The 17,003-nt window shown below is 42.8% G+C and overlaps 1 protein-coding gene across 2 annotated transcripts; it reads right to left on the minus strand.

Moving 5' to 3' along the window:
• Nucleotides 1-16,482, minus strand: SMPD4 (sphingomyelin phosphodiesterase 4). Of its 2 annotated transcripts, XM_018081945.1 has the most exons (19): nucleotides 16,391-16,482; nucleotides 16,107-16,193; nucleotides 15,290-15,432; nucleotides 15,066-15,141; nucleotides 14,117-14,225; nucleotides 13,459-13,511; nucleotides 12,744-12,895; nucleotides 12,280-12,412; nucleotides 11,597-11,668; nucleotides 8,101-8,190; nucleotides 5,561-5,706; nucleotides 5,027-5,117; nucleotides 3,933-4,036; nucleotides 3,472-3,635; nucleotides 2,589-2,794; nucleotides 1,786-2,019; nucleotides 975-1,106; nucleotides 691-819; nucleotides 1-375 (listed from the first exon to the last, which is right to left on the minus strand). In XM_018081945.1, exons 1-19 carry the CDS (start codon nucleotides 16,427-16,429, stop codon nucleotides 49-51), a joined length of 2,487 nt encoding a protein of 828 aa, XP_017937434.1. In that variant the 5' UTR covers nucleotides 16,430-16,482; the 3' UTR covers nucleotides 1-48. The 2 variants fall into 2 exon arrangements, with proteins under 2 accessions (XP_017937434.1, XP_017937435.1); XM_018081946.1 differs by lacking the exon at nucleotides 8,101-8,190.
• Nucleotides 16,483-17,003: the final 521 nt, after the last annotated feature.

The following is a 17,003-nucleotide window of genomic DNA, read 5'->3' on the forward strand; positions in this document are numbered from 1 at the left end:
TCATCCTTACAACATTTATTTTTACAAGTGTAAGCCAGGAGAAGGAAACTAGTGTTCATGTGGTTTCCATCCTTCAAAGAAAAAAGTCATTATAACAGCATAAAGAAAATACCCAATTAGGATAATGAATGTGCAGCCCACTGGCCCAATGTAAAACCAGGATGCAAGGAAGTAGATCATCAGCAAAGAAATGAGAGTCCTGTAGCTGGCCAAAAACCTCAGACTGATCCTTGGTCCCCAGTTCTGGCTCGTTCTGTCCCTCACCATGGGACTATACCTGATTTTCTGTACGAGGTGGGGGTTGATGAGATGATAGCGACAAAGTCTGCCAACAAAATCTTCCCTGGAGCAAAGCACTTCCATCTGATCAGCAAACTGAGGTAAGAAACATTAAGACATTAGTGCTGTAATGCAACTACTGTCATAAAGTAAGTGTAACTAATTTATTTAACCTATTTTATTTATAGGTTAGGACTATAGGAAATAGGGGGCATCAAAATACACTTTAAACAGCAGAACTGCTTTAGTGCAGACTTGGCCTTGTGTCTGTCATACCTATAGGAAGGAAAGAATTTGCTTTTCCTGTTTGAGAAACATTCTGAATGATACTCCACTGTTCATCAACCACGAAGAATACTTCAATAACAAATTTGCAAGGGAAAACACAGAAGGAGGCAGTGCTGTCCCTACCCTTTCGTTGAGCCCCGAGGACAGGCGGAACAGGAGGCGGACAAGGGCGGCGTTCTCGTAGCTGCGGATGGGCTGGAGCTCAGCATCCCCCTGGTACTGCACCTCAAACCGCCGCAGGCCATTTATGATCTGGGAGGGGGAAAACAAACACCTGATCTTGTACACCTTCAAGCTGGCACGTCTCTTACCCCCAGGTAAGTTGTGGGGTTTTTTTTCACTGCAGAAGGGCAACTTGTGTTTTCAAGAGGAACCGAGGGGGTGATATGGAATGCTTTTTCTCTCACCTGGTACCTGCCAAGGGGTGTGAGAATGAGGCCGTTCTCGCTTTCAATGCAGTCTGGAAGTTGTTTTTTTCCATTCTCGTCTTGAGCTGTCCCACACTTCATCATCATCTGGGTCAGCTGGGCTTCGCTCAGCTACTCAAGAATAACACAGTTCTAAAGCAGGTGTCTCATCTACCCCCTGTTTCATTTATTTCTCACTTCACAAACTCATTAGCACTGGAAGTCCTTGAAAGCCAGCTCAGATACCAAGAACTGCTTAATAGCACCTTGGTTAGACATTAAAAGGAGATAAAAGTCTCCAGGTTAACCCAAGAAAGGTGTTCTGGTTTGTATGTCCCTTAGCTCTCAAGAAGTACCAAGCAGCTGTCTCCTAGGTCAGTGCTGTGTAAGGGAGTGTGGCTGCAGAGAAATTATCTGTTCTCTTAACTGTTCATCCATAGCTGCAGGTATTTGTTCAACTTCTAGAGCTCTACATTTAGAAGACACTGGACTGTTTTTAAAAGAGCCTTGCCTGTTTTTAAACATGAGGACAGGGCCAAGTAAAGGAACAGGTTTGGTATAAACCATACAGTCCAAAAGCGTGGCCACTTGAAACAAAGCAGGCTTGATATTTAGAAATTCAGAGGAGCTAATACAGGGTTTTGAGGTGGTCAGGTGAAGTCAAGAGTCTAGAAGACTTTAAAAACAAAATTTGCCAGCAGAGCCTCTGAATGGCTTTGTGACCCCACAAAGAACAAGAAACACAGACATACATTTGAGGAATCCTGACTCTTGTTCACACTGTACAAGTTCTTAGAAAGATGTTACGTACCTTAAAGATTTGGCACAAGTATTCCAGTGCCTTCTCTAAATATTCATCTGTTTTTTTGATGCTGTCTTGCCCAATTTCATCAAGGTCATTGCCTGTGTAGGAACCATTCATGTCAGATGGTGTAAATCTAAACCATGAAAAGAAGGACTGGGTAGCCATTGTCTCTGCAGAATGGTCTGATATGGATTTTGCTGTCTGCTGTGCCTGACAAATTAACTGAGCCAGTTTTAACACCTAAAACAAACAAACAAAAAAAAAACAGAACAAAATTATGTGGGACTGAGCATCAATACAGAGATAAAACTGGGCCTTGATAGCTGGCAGTGAGAGCAATCCCAGCAAATTCACCCTCTCAGCTTATATGGACTTGTGCTGACTATTAGTTGCATTTCCCATAGGGAGAAGGTAGTTCTTTGATGTTGAAGCATTTTAAAACCTGAGTGCTGCTTAGGTTTCCTCCTGCTATTTTTATCTGACTTGCTGATAGGTTCTGATCAAGTTCTGATCAACTTCTGAATCAGAAGTTCACAGTAAGAATGTTTGAGAGGAACCACCCCACCATATGCTACTCCAAGGCAGCAAGCTGTTACATTGACTTCTTATTTAGCAAAGAGCAAGCAGATTTTTACAGCTGTGCTGAATTGAAACCCCTCAGGTTCCAGAAGTCACTGTGAGCAAACCAAATTATACAGTAATGCAGGGTGTGAAGTTTTCCACTCCTAACTTCTCATAACATGGATGCTCAGCACTGAGAAAGCACCTGTCCATGTAGAAAGGCAGGTGACAAGAAGCTCGTTGCTTACCAAATTCCTGACTTCTGTACCAAACATCTGTTTATACTGGAAGTCCTGTCCTTCCAGGCTGTAAACATGACTCTTCACCTTAAATGAGGCATCTGTAACAGCTGGAGACCGTGATGACAAAAAACTCCCACCAAGTGTGGGGCTCATAAAAAGTCGGTGCTGACGGTGGGGAATAACAAGTTCTGGCTCCAGGAATAACTGTTCTCCTGGAATTTGAGATAAGCAGTGAAGATGGTTACATAATACTGTTTTTGCCTGGGGAAGGTCTAGCTGTCTTAAAGCTGCTTTTAGATAGACAGATGGTTCTAGGGGGAAAGAGGCCTTAATTACCCTTTTTTATTTCATTCTCTCTGCCTACAGGAAAAAATGTCAGAGTGCATTTAGTGCAGACCATACAGGCAGCATTTTAAGCCTGTAATGTTTTTCAGCAAAGGCAGAGGAGAATCATGACATTTCAGACACTAATACTTGTCAAATCTTGCCTCTCCCCAATTTACTCTATCCTAATTATTCTGAAGTGCATGCATGACTAGCTGATTAGCTCTTTTGCCAAACATAGAGACCTTCAGAGATATAAGAAGTTTTAATCCTGAGGTAAATAATCAAGTAAGACAAGTGTAAGAAAAACTGCCTATTGTAATTGTGTTCTTTAAGGAACAAATGTGGAATCAAATCTAAATGATGGTGGTTAGAAAAGGACTGCAGACATTCAAACCAATATGACAAACATTAGGGAAGACACACAGACTTTTGAGTGGAAAAACAGCATTCAAAATGAGAGAGAAGCCTATTCACCTCAGTGCTTCTGAGGTAAGATGTAGCTATTGTGAAGAAAGACTAAGACAGGACTGAGACAGCATAAGATGTCAAAATATCCTTTTACCTTTCAGGATCATTTCAGCTAGGTTGGGCTGAGCAAAGACCTTAGCTACTCGGAACACCATGAGGGCATTTTTGGGGCTGACCAAGTCTGTTCGAAGAGCTCTGTTCAGAAATCCTACAAACAGCTTGGTATACATGAGTAGGTTTTCTTGAATGAAGGCAGCCCTGTCAAAGTGAGTACAGGATTTGTGAGTACAGCTATTTAAATAACTGTTATTTTGTCTTCTGCCAAACTAGCCATAAAGGGAATGTTTTACTCTGTCTCTGGAAAGATGGGTCAATTTGCACCGAGACAAAAGAACACTCTCAAAACAAAAACTTGGCGTTCTAAAAAGCCATCTCTACTCTTGTACAGGAAGTTAATTCAGGCTGATGGGCAGTTTTTGAAATACTGCTGTTTTACTCGGGATCTGCATAACCTTGAGGCTGGCTCAGATTCCTCACAGCTGCTTTCCTCCTTACCATTTCTCCGACACGCTGCGAGGCAAAGGCTCCGCGCTCTGCGGCGACGACTTTTCGGGAGCGTATCTCCAAGGCTGCAAGTAACTCAGCCACATCTCAAGAACCTAAGCAAAATCACACATAAAACCACAGGAGTATCAATGCTTTTTTGGAAGGGAAGACAAGAAAGGGATTTTTGTTTGTTTCTTTTTAAATTAGTGACTATTACCTTAATGACACCTAAAAGTTGTTAGGAATAAATCTTTCTCTAGTAATCTGAGAACCTTTGAAAAAGAACTGGAAAAAGTGTATGTTCTTAGGACCAACCTGGATCTTCTGTAATGGCCAAATGAGATGGCACTCAAAACAAAAAAACCCCTTAGTTGTGGCTACATTTAAGGTGCATTTAACAGCTCTGATAGTGTTTACTGCACCTACTGAAGTAAGTAAACAAGATGCTACATTAATATAATTTCAGCTTTTGTCTTCTGCACAGATGTACCCACCACCCTGAGGAAACAGCAGGGTCCTGACTCACTGAAGTCAAGACTAGATTTGCCGTGGCCACTGTAAATATTTCTTCTCACATCCTGCCTTACACATGCACCTCAAACACTGCAATACAGCTTAAGTCCAGTGAGCAAGATGTAGCCCTGTTACATTCTGCACTTTTAAACTTCTACGTTAATTAGGAAGAATCAAGGCCTGATATATTTCTTTTTCTGCTTGCAGGAGGTAGTATTTGCAGTATCTATTGCAAATGACTATCATATTACTTTTGTTTATGACCTATTGTATTAGATTAGATACATTCATATAGGTCCTAATTTCTTAGTATCTATTTTAAGAGTAACACCTACTTTTTTTTGCCCAATCAACAGCCATTTTCACTGTCAGGAAAATCAGCCAACAATTTGTAGTAATTCTCACCAAGATCTATTCAACTTCCTTCTTATGTCTAATTGGTACTCTTTGTATAATATTAAATGTGCATGTTAGATAAAGAATTCCACTGCTCTAGAAAAGAGAGATTTAGAGACCAATAGGTGCTAAATGGCAATAACTAATAATGAGTTCTGTTAAGTACAGACTTAAAAAGGGAAGCAGGTACATACTGCTCTGAAGGAGGCATCCAGAGGCCAGTGGCCAAAACAGTGTTGTAGAAAGATGTAAAGCTTCTCCTGGACAAATCGAGGAATTACAACCCTGCAAACAGATTCAAAGACAGTCACATGTACAGACCAGCAGCAAATTTTAAAAACAAAACCACCTAACCCACCAACAACCCAACACACTGCCACAACTGCAAATACAGAAAGGACTGACCAAAACTTGTTCTTTCTTAACTGAGGCTACTTCTGGCCACTGAGTTTCAACTCAAATTCATAAACAGCAGATACAAAACTAACCTTGGCAAGAATCCTCTGGTAGCATTTCTTTTCTCTGACTTATGCCAGGATATAGACTAAGGTGTCATAGCTGCTGCTGAGGCTGCACCCCCCTCGTGGGAGTGAGAAATATAATCCATTACTTTTTTACTTTTAATAATGTACTTCTGTATCTAAAGATCAAAACAACCTCTCGGTGAAAGCTGAGCTTTTCAGGGAGAAGCCCTATACATTTCAGAGACAGGCTGCTCATGTACCTACCTTTTAAACTCCTCCAGTGGACTGGCTGTGTGGGAGTGGGCTGAAGGGGAGAGGGGCTCTGGTTTCAGGCTGTTGCTGAAAGCATGCAGGTGTTTCACAAGCAGTCTTACCACTAGCACATGCTCTTCAGTGGGCTTAAATGACTCCTAGATTCAAAGCAAAAGAGAGGAAATTAATAAGTGTCATATGCTAAATGTCCAGGAAATAATTCAGGAAAATTATATTCTCAGCTCAAAATACAAGAAATGCTCTCTTCCTTCTAGGTTCTTCACCCTAGTTTGGTGCCACCTGATTTTGGGCAGGCTTGCTCCCCAGGACAAGCTGTATCAATCTTCTGCCATCAGTTCACTAAGAAACAGCAACATATTTTGATTGTAAGAAAAGGTATCTACAGTACTCTAATGCACTGAATTTTGGACTAGAATTAAAGAACAGAATAACTTGTAGATTTCAACTTACCCCTTTCTGAAAAAAGAATATTCAGCCTTTCATTATGGTTATAAGTTCATTGCTGCAGACAGCACAGCAGGTCCTTTGTTTATGCTCAGGGCTGGCTTTACTGAGTTCTCCTTCCTCTGCCTTATAAGAGAGAATAATCCTAGACAGAGTAATGGTAAGAATAAGAACTGCTTGGAGTCCTGTGTGATCCTGTTGGTTCTAGCATCCTTAGGGCTGGGAGTAGCACAAGGAGTGAGGGTGAGCCACAGTGATGTTATTAAGGAATGAGTGAGTGTATGGCAGAGCAGGGAGGTGAATGAGGTCAAACAGAGCTGGTTCTGTGTGCCCAGCACCAGAGCTGATCTGCTGCCAAACCTGGGGACTAAGCACAAACTCCTTTGCTACTGTGATCTGCTTTAAGAGCAGTGAACTGATTTCAATCCACCACTGAAGGCAGATTTTGAGATAGCCATTTGTATTCTAATTTTCACAGAAGTTGAGAAGAAACAAAAGTTACAGCTGCAAGTATAATGGGAAGTCCTGGGAGAGTGTATTACACAAGAGCTGCAAGATGTTTCTGGATGGCAGGTGCAGCCATGCTAAGGTAAGACACTGAATGTAACTCTAAGGGACTGGCAGGCATTTTTATACAAAAAGCTTCCACTTCTTAAATCCACTCAACAGTATTTCCAGTGCTGGGGGCGTGGAGGGGTCTGTGTGTGTCCATGTCATTTCTCTGCAATGCCCGAGGCAAAGCAGATGAGTTTTTACAGTCTCTTAAGACTTTTAATATACTCTGAGATTCACTCCAGGAGAAGATTCAAGGCTTGATGATAAATACAGTCATGTGGTACAGTCAGATCTGAGACTCTTCTACGAGAAGGACAAATGGATACTAGTCCTAATGAAGGCTGGTCTTGTGGTTTTGACAGCTCCTGCTTATGTTGGCATGTTTTCTACAGTCCTGAGGAGAGTTTATGTCAGAGGGTAGAGCTCTGAGGGGTTACATGGTCCTAGGAGTTTGGATCAGGATCTCCAGAAGCATTGGAGAGGCTGAGTACTCTGCTATAGGCCTTGAAAGGGTGTAATTTAAAAAAATCTTATGCTCCCCTTGAAGGCACCTTTTGAATTTACAAAACCACCCCTATTTCAATACATCCTTTTGAGTGATGTCAGTAGTTTTTCCCCTTGGAAATTCTCATAATTTCCTCTTAGCCTGGATCAGCACCATTATGAACATCACTGGTTTAAAAACTGTTTTTCCCCACAAGTGTTTTTGTTGTCAAACCCTATCTTACAGGATGGATGTATGCCATTCTTAATTCTTAACACAGTAATTAGATAAACATAATAAAGAGATTTCAAGTAGTATGTTCTGTGTTCCTTTCTAAGCAGTACTTAATGGAAAAAGAAAAAAGGATTAAAGAGCAGGGAAATGCAATGTAGTGCTAAAGAGCTTTATAGTATATAAGCTTAGCCCTCCCCATTCCCAAAATGAAGACCCAATGAGTAAAGGCTGAAGTAGGGAAAGAGGAATCAGCAATCTGTTCCAACAGGAATGTTTTTGCATGCACATTTCCTGAACAATCTGCAAATGTACCACTTGTGCTTTTGCAAAAGTGGACAGCCAGGTTCACACTGCCACTACAAATTTAGTATTATCCAATGACATTTCATTGGCTAAAAAGCCCTAGATGTTACCTACCTTAATTTGGGTGACAACCATGCAAATTCTGATCTTTTCTTCCATGCAAGGTTTGCTTAAATGACTAGTGAGGGACAGAAATCTGCCATTGGTGAAGAAACATCAACATAGCTGATAAGTCTTTCTAAACTGCATTACAAGAATGCATCTCTAGAAACAGAGTTCCCAATTAGTCCTCATAATATGCTACATTTTAACTATTTTCTCCATGACCTTTGCTAATTCCTCTCGGTATCTGTTGCACTGAAAAGTTTAGTAAATCTCAGTGCAGTGATCTCATCAAGCTGTCACACTGCTGGCAGAAAAAGCTGCTGTACAGCCAGCACCAATACACTTCGCAGATTATATGATGGAACGAGATTTTTAATAAGGAAACAAAATGAAAAGATGATAATACTTGGTATGCGTGGAGGGCCTGGTAGCTGGATTGGGCAGGACTACCGTGGTGTTTACTGGAGATACTGAGTCGGTAGTGGAGAACCTCCAGCTGAGACAACAGAAACAAAAAGGAAGGGGGGAGGGAAAAAAGGAGAGAAGAGAGCAAGAGAAAAAAAAAAGTGAGAATGAGCCCAAGGAAGAAGGGTGGGGGGAAAAAATGAACATCACGAATACAGTCAGGGACAACATATCACAGTAACAACTGCAGCCACAGTATCCTCTTCTTTGTGGTGGTCAGTAGACTGATTCCACAGTATTTCATACCCTTTGTCAACTTGGAAATACAAATGGGAACAGGTGTCAGAAAAGTGGCTGTTCTCTGCTACCCTTAGAGCAAGCACTGGTAGGGGATATGCAGCTTTTGCCAAATAAACTCCCATTTCAGAAGTTAACTGCACTGCAGCAACACACTTGCAGTGTGCATTTGTTAAAAATGAAGTAAAACAGAGCAATATTTTGCAGGCTTTTTTAAAGTCTATTTTGAAAACTTCCTGTGCTGCTGGTTTGTATACGGGGGAGAAACTCAGTTTGAAGTTTCCAGTTCAGAGAAACCCTCTGTGTTCTCTCTACTTAAAGGCCATTTGGAAAGGGTTCAGGTCTTGTGAATTTTCTCAAAAGAGGGAATTACTTTCACTAATAGGGAAACATCCCGTGTATAAAAAGGCAAAAGACACACCTAACACAGTGTTATGTGCTGATGCAAAAGGCACATTGCCATAACACTGAAGTGTCTGCAAGCCTCAGCCAGATCCCTTCTGGAATAAGCAGGTAAAGAGTATTTTTCTGACAATGTGATGAAGAGGATACTGTAGCGACAGTGACACACATGTATGAAATTAATGAAAAAACATAAAACAAAAAATGTACACTACACAAATCCCAATGACTACTGTCAGGCATCTAAACTAACTCTCCAGATCACACCTCTGCTGTCTTTAAACAGCCTCTACCCAACCTCCTCCAGTGTCAGTTTGGCATCTTTTGGTTTTACACTCTTAAGAGTGGTAGGATTGTTATTGCAACACCTCAGGCAGGTTCTCTGCTTCATTATTGACTCCTCTGCCACAGGAATCTGCAAGACCCTGTAGTCCAATGGGTGTTCCACATGCAGTGCTGGGGGCTGAGCACCTGGCATTGGAAGGTCAGGAAGCATCACATAAAGTTTTGTCAAACTACTTTTTCTAAGGTTTATTGTGATTCCGGCAGAAGGGGATAGGAAAAGAGATGCTGCACACTTGGACTCTGGATCATTAGAGAAGGAAAAAGCAAACAGACAAAAGAATTGGAAAATAGTGGAATTAAAGGGGGAAACAGTGACACTCAGCAGAGCAAATTGCTTCAACCTCAGGTTCACAGCAGACCCAGAAAGAATTCAAAGTTGTAACACAGTGTATCTTGTCAAAAGAAATTATTTACTGTTTATTCCCATGCCACTGCCTTCTACTTGTAATGGGAAGTCTGTGATGCCATTAACAAGGTTTAAGGAAAAATCTATGATTCTACTTCACAGGAAAGTTACTTATCTGGGATCTGTCTTGGCCCATCAAAGCAAACAAATCTGGCTGCTGGACAAAGAAAGAGCAAGTTCTGCAGAACCTCATCCCCCCTTCCAATACAGGTATGTAGCCATTTCAAATGACTGATGGTCAAACAGGTCTAGATCCAGGGATGAGGAGTCACTAATTACCCCTCCTTTCACACACACAGAAGGTTAAATGGGAATCAAGTGAACCTGCATAATTATTAATTTTATGAATGAGTTTAGGGCGATCATGGGTTTCAAGTCAAGGCCTTTAACACTTGTGTTATAATAAAACTTACATTTCTGGATATTCTACTTCCTCACTTGAGGAACTGTGAGGCAGATTGTTCTCCTTCAGCCCACCCTGAGACAATCTAAAAAGCTTAATTTAAATACCACAGGCTTATGAACAGCCCTGTCCCCAGCTGATCTGGCACCTTTCCTCAGTCCTGCAGGGCAGATCCTTCATCCATGTATGGATGTCATGGGGAATTCCAGTCCCCCATTCCAATGTTCTACCCCCTAAAGAGCGAAGACTTCCTATTTTACATGTTTATGGTTACTTCCCATCAAAGATGAAACTAAAGTAACGTCAGGGAGTTATGGCCTCAAGCTGTGGCTCAACACACCTTGTGGAGGATCCTGAAGTGCTGATTTCAGAGAACTGTATGCTCTACCTAGACCCTACTCCACCATAAAGTGGAGTCATTGTCTGCAACTGCTGCTCCCTAGTGCTAGAAGAGAGCATCTGAAATACAGAGGGTGAACAGAGGAGAGAAGTTTAAAGCAATCGTCATTTCTGGCCTAAGCACAGCACTTGATGCACAGAGACTGGACAGACAGACAGACCAAAGGTACTTCAAGCAAAGCCTTTCCATCACAGGTGCACAGCCATGCTGCTGGGAGTCCCAAGTGGAGACTTTGCAACATTACTGAGTTTGCATTTTGACCTCAAGAACAAAAGACAAAACCCATCACAGTTCAGCTCTCCAATGTTTTTCCCTTGCAAAATACAGATGTGTTTTATTTCATATCCTGTGGAGTGAAGGATTAGAATTTCTCAGTCAATCAACTCTCATGTTGCTCTTTCACACAGGAATAAATCCTGAGTAGTTTTTATATTTCTCTCCCCTTCCATGAAAGTCCCACTGCGACCCAGAGGGAATTCAGAGGATCAACATTTTCTCCTTCAAATTCCCTTTACATTTATAATGCCTTGATCTTGGCCTCCCCAACACTTACTTACTTCTTACATGCAGTAGTTTGTTACTGAACAGGCCACCACAAACTGCTCATAATAGTGTATTATCTGTGCAAGAGCTTGTCAGATATTCTGAACTCTCTGTAGCTGTAGAACTGCTTCTCACACCATTATGGTGAAAAGCATATTTTGGAATAAGAAACAACAAAAGTGGCTTCTTTGCTTAACTCTGAAGGACAGTTTAGTAAGATTTTTTTTTTAAATTTGGATTTATGCTAAAAACCGGTTACAGATCTCAGAAATAACTTATTGGTATTTCAGTAACAGTTGCTATCTCTGCTGGAAATCAATTTTAGATATTTTTAGCAGCCGTGTTGCCCCAGTGAGATTTAACACAATGGTTTTATAGTGGTATCTGCTCCACCATTAGTACTTTGATTATTGGTGTTCAGATTGTTGTGACCATCCCACAAACTCATCTTGTACGAAAAAAACAACCAAACAAAAACCAACACAATTTCTGCAATGAAGGCAAATCTGAATGACACACTTATTCACAACATTCTTTGTAAGTGGATTAGCAATTCTGACACACTCATGTAGATATTCTGGTAAGTTATTTCTTTCCTTTGGACCAATATACAAAAAAAATACTCCACAGAACAGGAGATTCACCCCAAGATAAGAGTTCAACCACCAGGTGATGTTCATGAATAAAGTACAAACTATTACCTTGACGTGAGGGGACTGCATTTTCTGATACATTTCCAGTGAGTAATGATGAAGCCACATTTCAACAAAGATCTGCAAAACAAGTATTTTCTCAGCTAGGGAAAAAGAAATAATCCAGGGCTGCCAGTTACAAGATAGGCATAAGGAAGACCATAGTATGTAATTTGAAAACTAAGCTGGTAAATAGACAGACACCTATTCAGAGATGTTTCAGGTCAATGCTTCAGAGATGTTTCAGTGTCAATGACTTGGATGGCAAACCCTTGCACCTGCCAGGCATCAAGTAGTCAGTTCAGCAACATGATAGGAACTTGTTTCAGAACAACTCTTAAGTCCAGATTTTTCTTTCCCTCCCCTTGATGGTGAGCAGAACCAACTTCTCTGCGCTCAGCCTTTGAATAAATTGATGCGAGATCAAAAAAAGAGAAACATCAGGTGTAGAAACTTTATGAGAAAAAATTACTCAAATGCTTGAGATCAGTAATTAGAAACCCAGTCTAAAAAAAAAAAGATAAGTAAGTGCCTTTCCAAGCTACAACTTAACTGTTGTGGTTCTTTGTTTTGCTAACAGAAAGCAACAGCTGTGCTGTCAATTCCAAAAACAAGCTAAAGCAAAATGGAATTAACTGTCTCTGGTTTAAAAAGAAGAGGTCCCTCAGTCAGCAGCAAGAAATCCAGCTTACCTGAAGCAGTGTTTCTGATCTCCAGATCTCCTGGGAAGCCGGGTCAGCGTTCACAGAGGGCTGGTGAGCAATGTGGCGTTTCAGCAGGCTGGTGTGGTGCATGCCATAGGAAGAGAAGGGCACTGCTGGAGACCTGCCAGGAAAAATGAATGGAAATACTCAAGTAAGTAAGCCTCAGTGCAGGAGAATGTATCACTGCTTTTAATCACCAGCCTGTAAACTGGAAAACAGTCTTTTAAACTGCCTAGCTGATTACACGTTTCAAAATCCTGCAGCTCACTGTAATTACTAATCACTTCAACTATTAACTAAAACACTAGGTCACTATTGCATTTTGTAATTATATAATAAGTACATGCACATCTAAGTGTGGAGGTGCTTTCTGTTTCGTAGAGATCTTGCTCAGTCAGCCATATTTTGTATGCCCTGTTCCCACACTCTGCCTCTGGCACTGCAGTCATTACCTGGGAGTCGGGGAAGGGATGGCTCCCCCGGGATTTGAGGAAGGTGGAGGAAGGACACTTCCTTCTGTGGGCAGGAAACACTTCAGGTACGTGTCCACCAGGATGAAATAAGCACTGTTGGAAGGGCTGACGTGGTGGGTGACAGGCGAGTTCTGTAACAGAGACAGGGAGTGCTGGGGGTTATACACTGTGGCCTGCCCAGGCTGGGGAGTGATGCTGCACAGCCAGACACATTCAGCAGGAATAAGCAGGAGCCCCGAGGTTGTAAAGGGTGAACTGACAGCAAAGACACTTCTGAGTAAAGGTAAAGCGAGGAGCTGTAAGACAACTGTTGCTGTGGCAGTGAATGTAACCAAGGAGAAGAGAGCAGAGATATCTAGCACAGGTAACAACAGGCAGAGGAACCAAATAACCACACACACAGCACCAAGCCATGGTTATGACTGTACAGAAGGTCTGATCTGACACAGGAGTAGGAAAACCACTTGGAATCCACTGCCTGCTCCTTGTTGGTTGGACAGAGTGCTTACTGGTGTATCTAAAGTGGGTGTTTTGTTTATTATCTTGGATCATCAACTGAACCAAAGCAGTAACAAATTCCAAAAGAACAGATAAAACTGCTGCTAATTTAGCTACAAGCACCTCAGGAAGCTCTTGTAGCACTGTGAAGAAAGGCTAATACTCTTTTAAGGGAAAAATTGCTACAGGTACTTACCTTCTGTGTAATCAAACTAATTGCAAAGTAAAACATGTAATATTCAAAGGGGTCTGGAAGAACAGAGTCAAGGATCAGATAATAAAAAACAGGCACAACTGTTAGATACTGGGGGATGCTAAACAGTCATTAAGTTTTTATTTTGTCAATACTAAATTACCTTGCTAGAGCTTAACAGCAAATTCAGCTTTGCTTTCTTGCTTTCCAGCTGACTCCAGCTTTGGCAGTTGAGGTGTTCTCTGTGTGACAAGGTGTGTTTGCATTACTTTTAGCACATTTGACTATCTCAAACTGAAACCAGCACAGCTACAGTGCTTCCAACAAGTCCGCTGGCTGCAAAGTGAACATGCCCTTTTCCTACCACATTGCATAAACTATGAGTAGTTACAAAAACAAAAATTGTGAAATACAGGCTCAACTGAAAACACTAGGAATTTTGTTGTTGACTTGATTGAGGCCAGAAATTCCCCCAACAAGGGTTTACAAGAAGAGGACAAATTTATTTTTCGTCGTTATCTAAATATTTCTAATTAGCCCAAACTCTTTAGCACAACCATGATTTACCACACACACATAATAAATATACAACAGAAACACTCATGACCTTTCAATTTTAGATATTTAAACAGAAGTAAATATCCGACAGTTAAAAGGATACTAAGAGCCAAATTCAAGCCTAAACCACCAGATGAAGGAAACTGGACTTTGTTGTGGTATAAAGAACATTCTGGCAGAACTTGCTCTTGTATTGAAGCCTTCACAGGGCCCTGAAAGACAGAGTAATGAAATATTAATCTGGCTACTCAGCATACTGCAGAGTATGTTTTCAGATAGTGAGGCTCTGCATTCCAGCATTCTGGGATGATCTCTACATTCAGCTCAGTGGGATTTTATTGCATTGCAGTAATTCCTTCCGCAAATGCAAAGTCTTTAGAGAACTCTCAGCTTTCTCATTGAAAAGAATATTCAGTATTTTTTTAATTTAAATTCAATATATTTTTAAAAAACCTTCACCATGACTTTTCCAGTTGGAGTGGGAGCAGCAGAGGACTGGTGTTTGGCTGATGGTTTTGTCTTGGTAACTGAGCTGTGGACCAGCAATTACCATCTACTTAAATGATGTTTCATTTTGTGAAAGACTGTAGAACTACCTGAATTCCTAGATAGCATGCAGCTGGTAGCAGTGGAAGAAACATAGTGAAACAACTCTGCAGATGAACATCTTTATTTGAAATGTGATATTCACATCCAGGATGGCAGTGAGACTTCAAACCCGTGGGTACAAAGCTTAGCCAGGGAAGTCACTGCACTGTGACGAGCTTGGAAAACTATTTTCAGTCCTGCAACTACTGGTAACCACACAGCTTTCTCTGGGGACAGGGTAAGAACCACATTGCAGCTCAAATATCCAGCTGCTGACAACCACAATCTCCAACAGAGTTTATGGCTGGGAACTCTCCTCCTCCAGAGGAGGAAAGGAAACAGGCCTACTCTAACTCTGGAGCACTGAGGCTACACCGTGGCCTGTACTGAATCACAGGCATGCAAAGTTTCAACAGCTGCAACAGCAACTACCTTCTCCTCTTACAAACTGTTCAGTTACTCACTGGAAGATAAGAGACTGGGAAATCATATCTGTACTCTTCTGCTTGGAGTTTGTAAACCAGCTTCATCATCGGGCCACTGCAAACAAGCATCAGAGAGAAAAACCTGTGGTGAGTACCCTCTCCTGTCTCACTTCTGTGAATTATGGACAGTGGAAAAAAGGTCAAACACTAGTTTTTTGTTCAATGATTCATTTTTTAATCCGTGCTGAAATGAATGAGTTTACCTGGGATCCAGGAAATCCAAAGCCACAGAGTATTCGTTAGGATTTGTTCTTCCTTGCAAACAGCGAAGATTCCAGCCCACGATGATGCCATCCAGGCTACCAAAAATGCTCTCCACCAGCCATGGGAAGATGCCATGTAGTTCCTTTAGGGAAAACAGACACAAGGAATTAATGTGCACGATCCCTCACAGGGACAATCTCTGCTGCACATATCAGAATGCATAAAGATACTGTCTGCCAGCTATTTATGACTGTTTCCAGACTGTCACTGGCCAAAGCTTCCATTCAAAACATTGCATTGCAATATGGCAATTATGGGAGATCTATCCTGATTTCTGATCCTACTGAATTTGCTGTGATGCTCCTCAGCACCACATGCAGTTATTTGTTACATTTTAAAAACTAGTTTCCCTCCTAAACTGAGGCTGAAAGGTATTAATGAAGTGCAGTCCACTGAAACAATCTTTTAATGGCTAGAAAAGGTTTTTAACTCTTGGAAACACTGGACTTCCACTGTTCTAAAAACTCAGAATCACAGAATCAACGAGGATGGAAAAGAACTCTGAGATCATCGAGTCCAAGCTGTGACCCAACACCACCGTGTCAACTAGATCAGGGCACTCAGTGCCACGTCCAGTCTTTCCTTAAACACCTCCAGGGACGGTGACTCCACCACTGCCCTGGGAAGCCCGTTCCGAACAGATTCCGGCTTATCTTGATAAGAGAAACAGGGACAAAGAAAATAGCAATATGACAAAACCAAATCCCCCTGAAACCTGCCGGGCAGGGAGGTCCTGAGAAGGCAGCGGCCGCTCACCTTGGCGGGGAGCTCCTCGATGACGGTCTCCAGGTCGTGGCACCGCTGCGCAAACGGTTTGTTTACACAGTCCGCCTTCAGCGTGGCCTGTTACAAATCACGAGGGAAACTCGATCAGAAGGGACAACGCTTGCCGTGGCCATGGCGTAAAACAGAAACAAAGCCCCGCCCGCGCCGCTCCCCCGGTATCCTTTCAGCCGACACCCGAACCCACCGCCCGGCCCGCGGGACCGCACGGGGTGGCGCAGCGGTACCGCACACCCGCCCGCCCCCGGCGCACGTACCAGCAGGAAGCTGGGCTGCTGCAGGTGCGGTCCGGCCATTCCTCCTCCTCCAGTCCCGCCGCGGCCGCAGCGGGATCGGGACCGGGATCGGGACCGGGACTGGGATCGAGCCCGCTCTCCCCCGGCCGCCTCCCGCGCTCGGCGCCCGCGCGCCCCTTTCGCGTCACGGCGCAGGCAGGTGACATCACCGCGGGGTTGCCATGGTGACGGGGCCGCGTCCTGTCCCCAACATGGCCGCACTGAGCGCCCCCGGCTCAGCCCCTTCGTAGAGTCATAGAATGTGCCGAGTTGGGAGGGACCCACCAGGATCATCGAGCCTAAGTCCTGGCCCCGCACCGGACACCCCAAGAATCCCACCAAGTCCCTGAGACCTCTGTCCAAATGCCTCTTGAACTCTGTCAGGCTTGATGCTGTGACCGCTGCCCTGGGGAGCTTGTTCACTGCCCAACCACCCTCTGGGTGACAAACCTGTTTCTCGTATCCAATCTAAACCTCAGCTTCATGCAGTTTCCTCTAGTCCTGTCAGTAGTCACCAGAGTGAAGAGATCTGTACCTACCCCTCCATTGCCCCTCGGGAGGATGTTGAAGACCCCAGTGGTGAAGACCTCCAGTT

Source organism: Manacus vitellinus, unplaced genomic scaffold (assembly GCF_001715985.3).
Source record: "Manacus vitellinus isolate BGI_N305 unplaced genomic scaffold, ASM171598v3 scaffold_58_pilon, whole genome shotgun sequence".
Classification (NCBI taxonomy): Eukaryota; Metazoa; Chordata; class Aves; order Passeriformes; family Pipridae; genus Manacus; species Manacus vitellinus.

What these genes read in the sequence shown, in the direction of transcription:
- SMPD4 (XM_018081945.1), bottom strand. Translation starts at nt 16,429, where the DNA reads ATGGCCGGACCGCACCTGCAGCAGCCCAGCTTCCTGCTG. An exon ending in TTGGATTTCCTGGATCCCAG is followed by an intron (nt 15,142 to 15,289) that starts GTAAACTCATTC and finishes GCTTGTTTGCAG; the next exon opens with TGGCCCGATGATGAAGCTGG. An exon ending in ATCCCTTCCCCGACTCCCAG is followed by an intron (nt 12,413 to 12,743) that starts GTAATGACTGCA and finishes TTTTCCTGGCAG; the next exon opens with GTCTCCAGCAGTGCCCTTCT.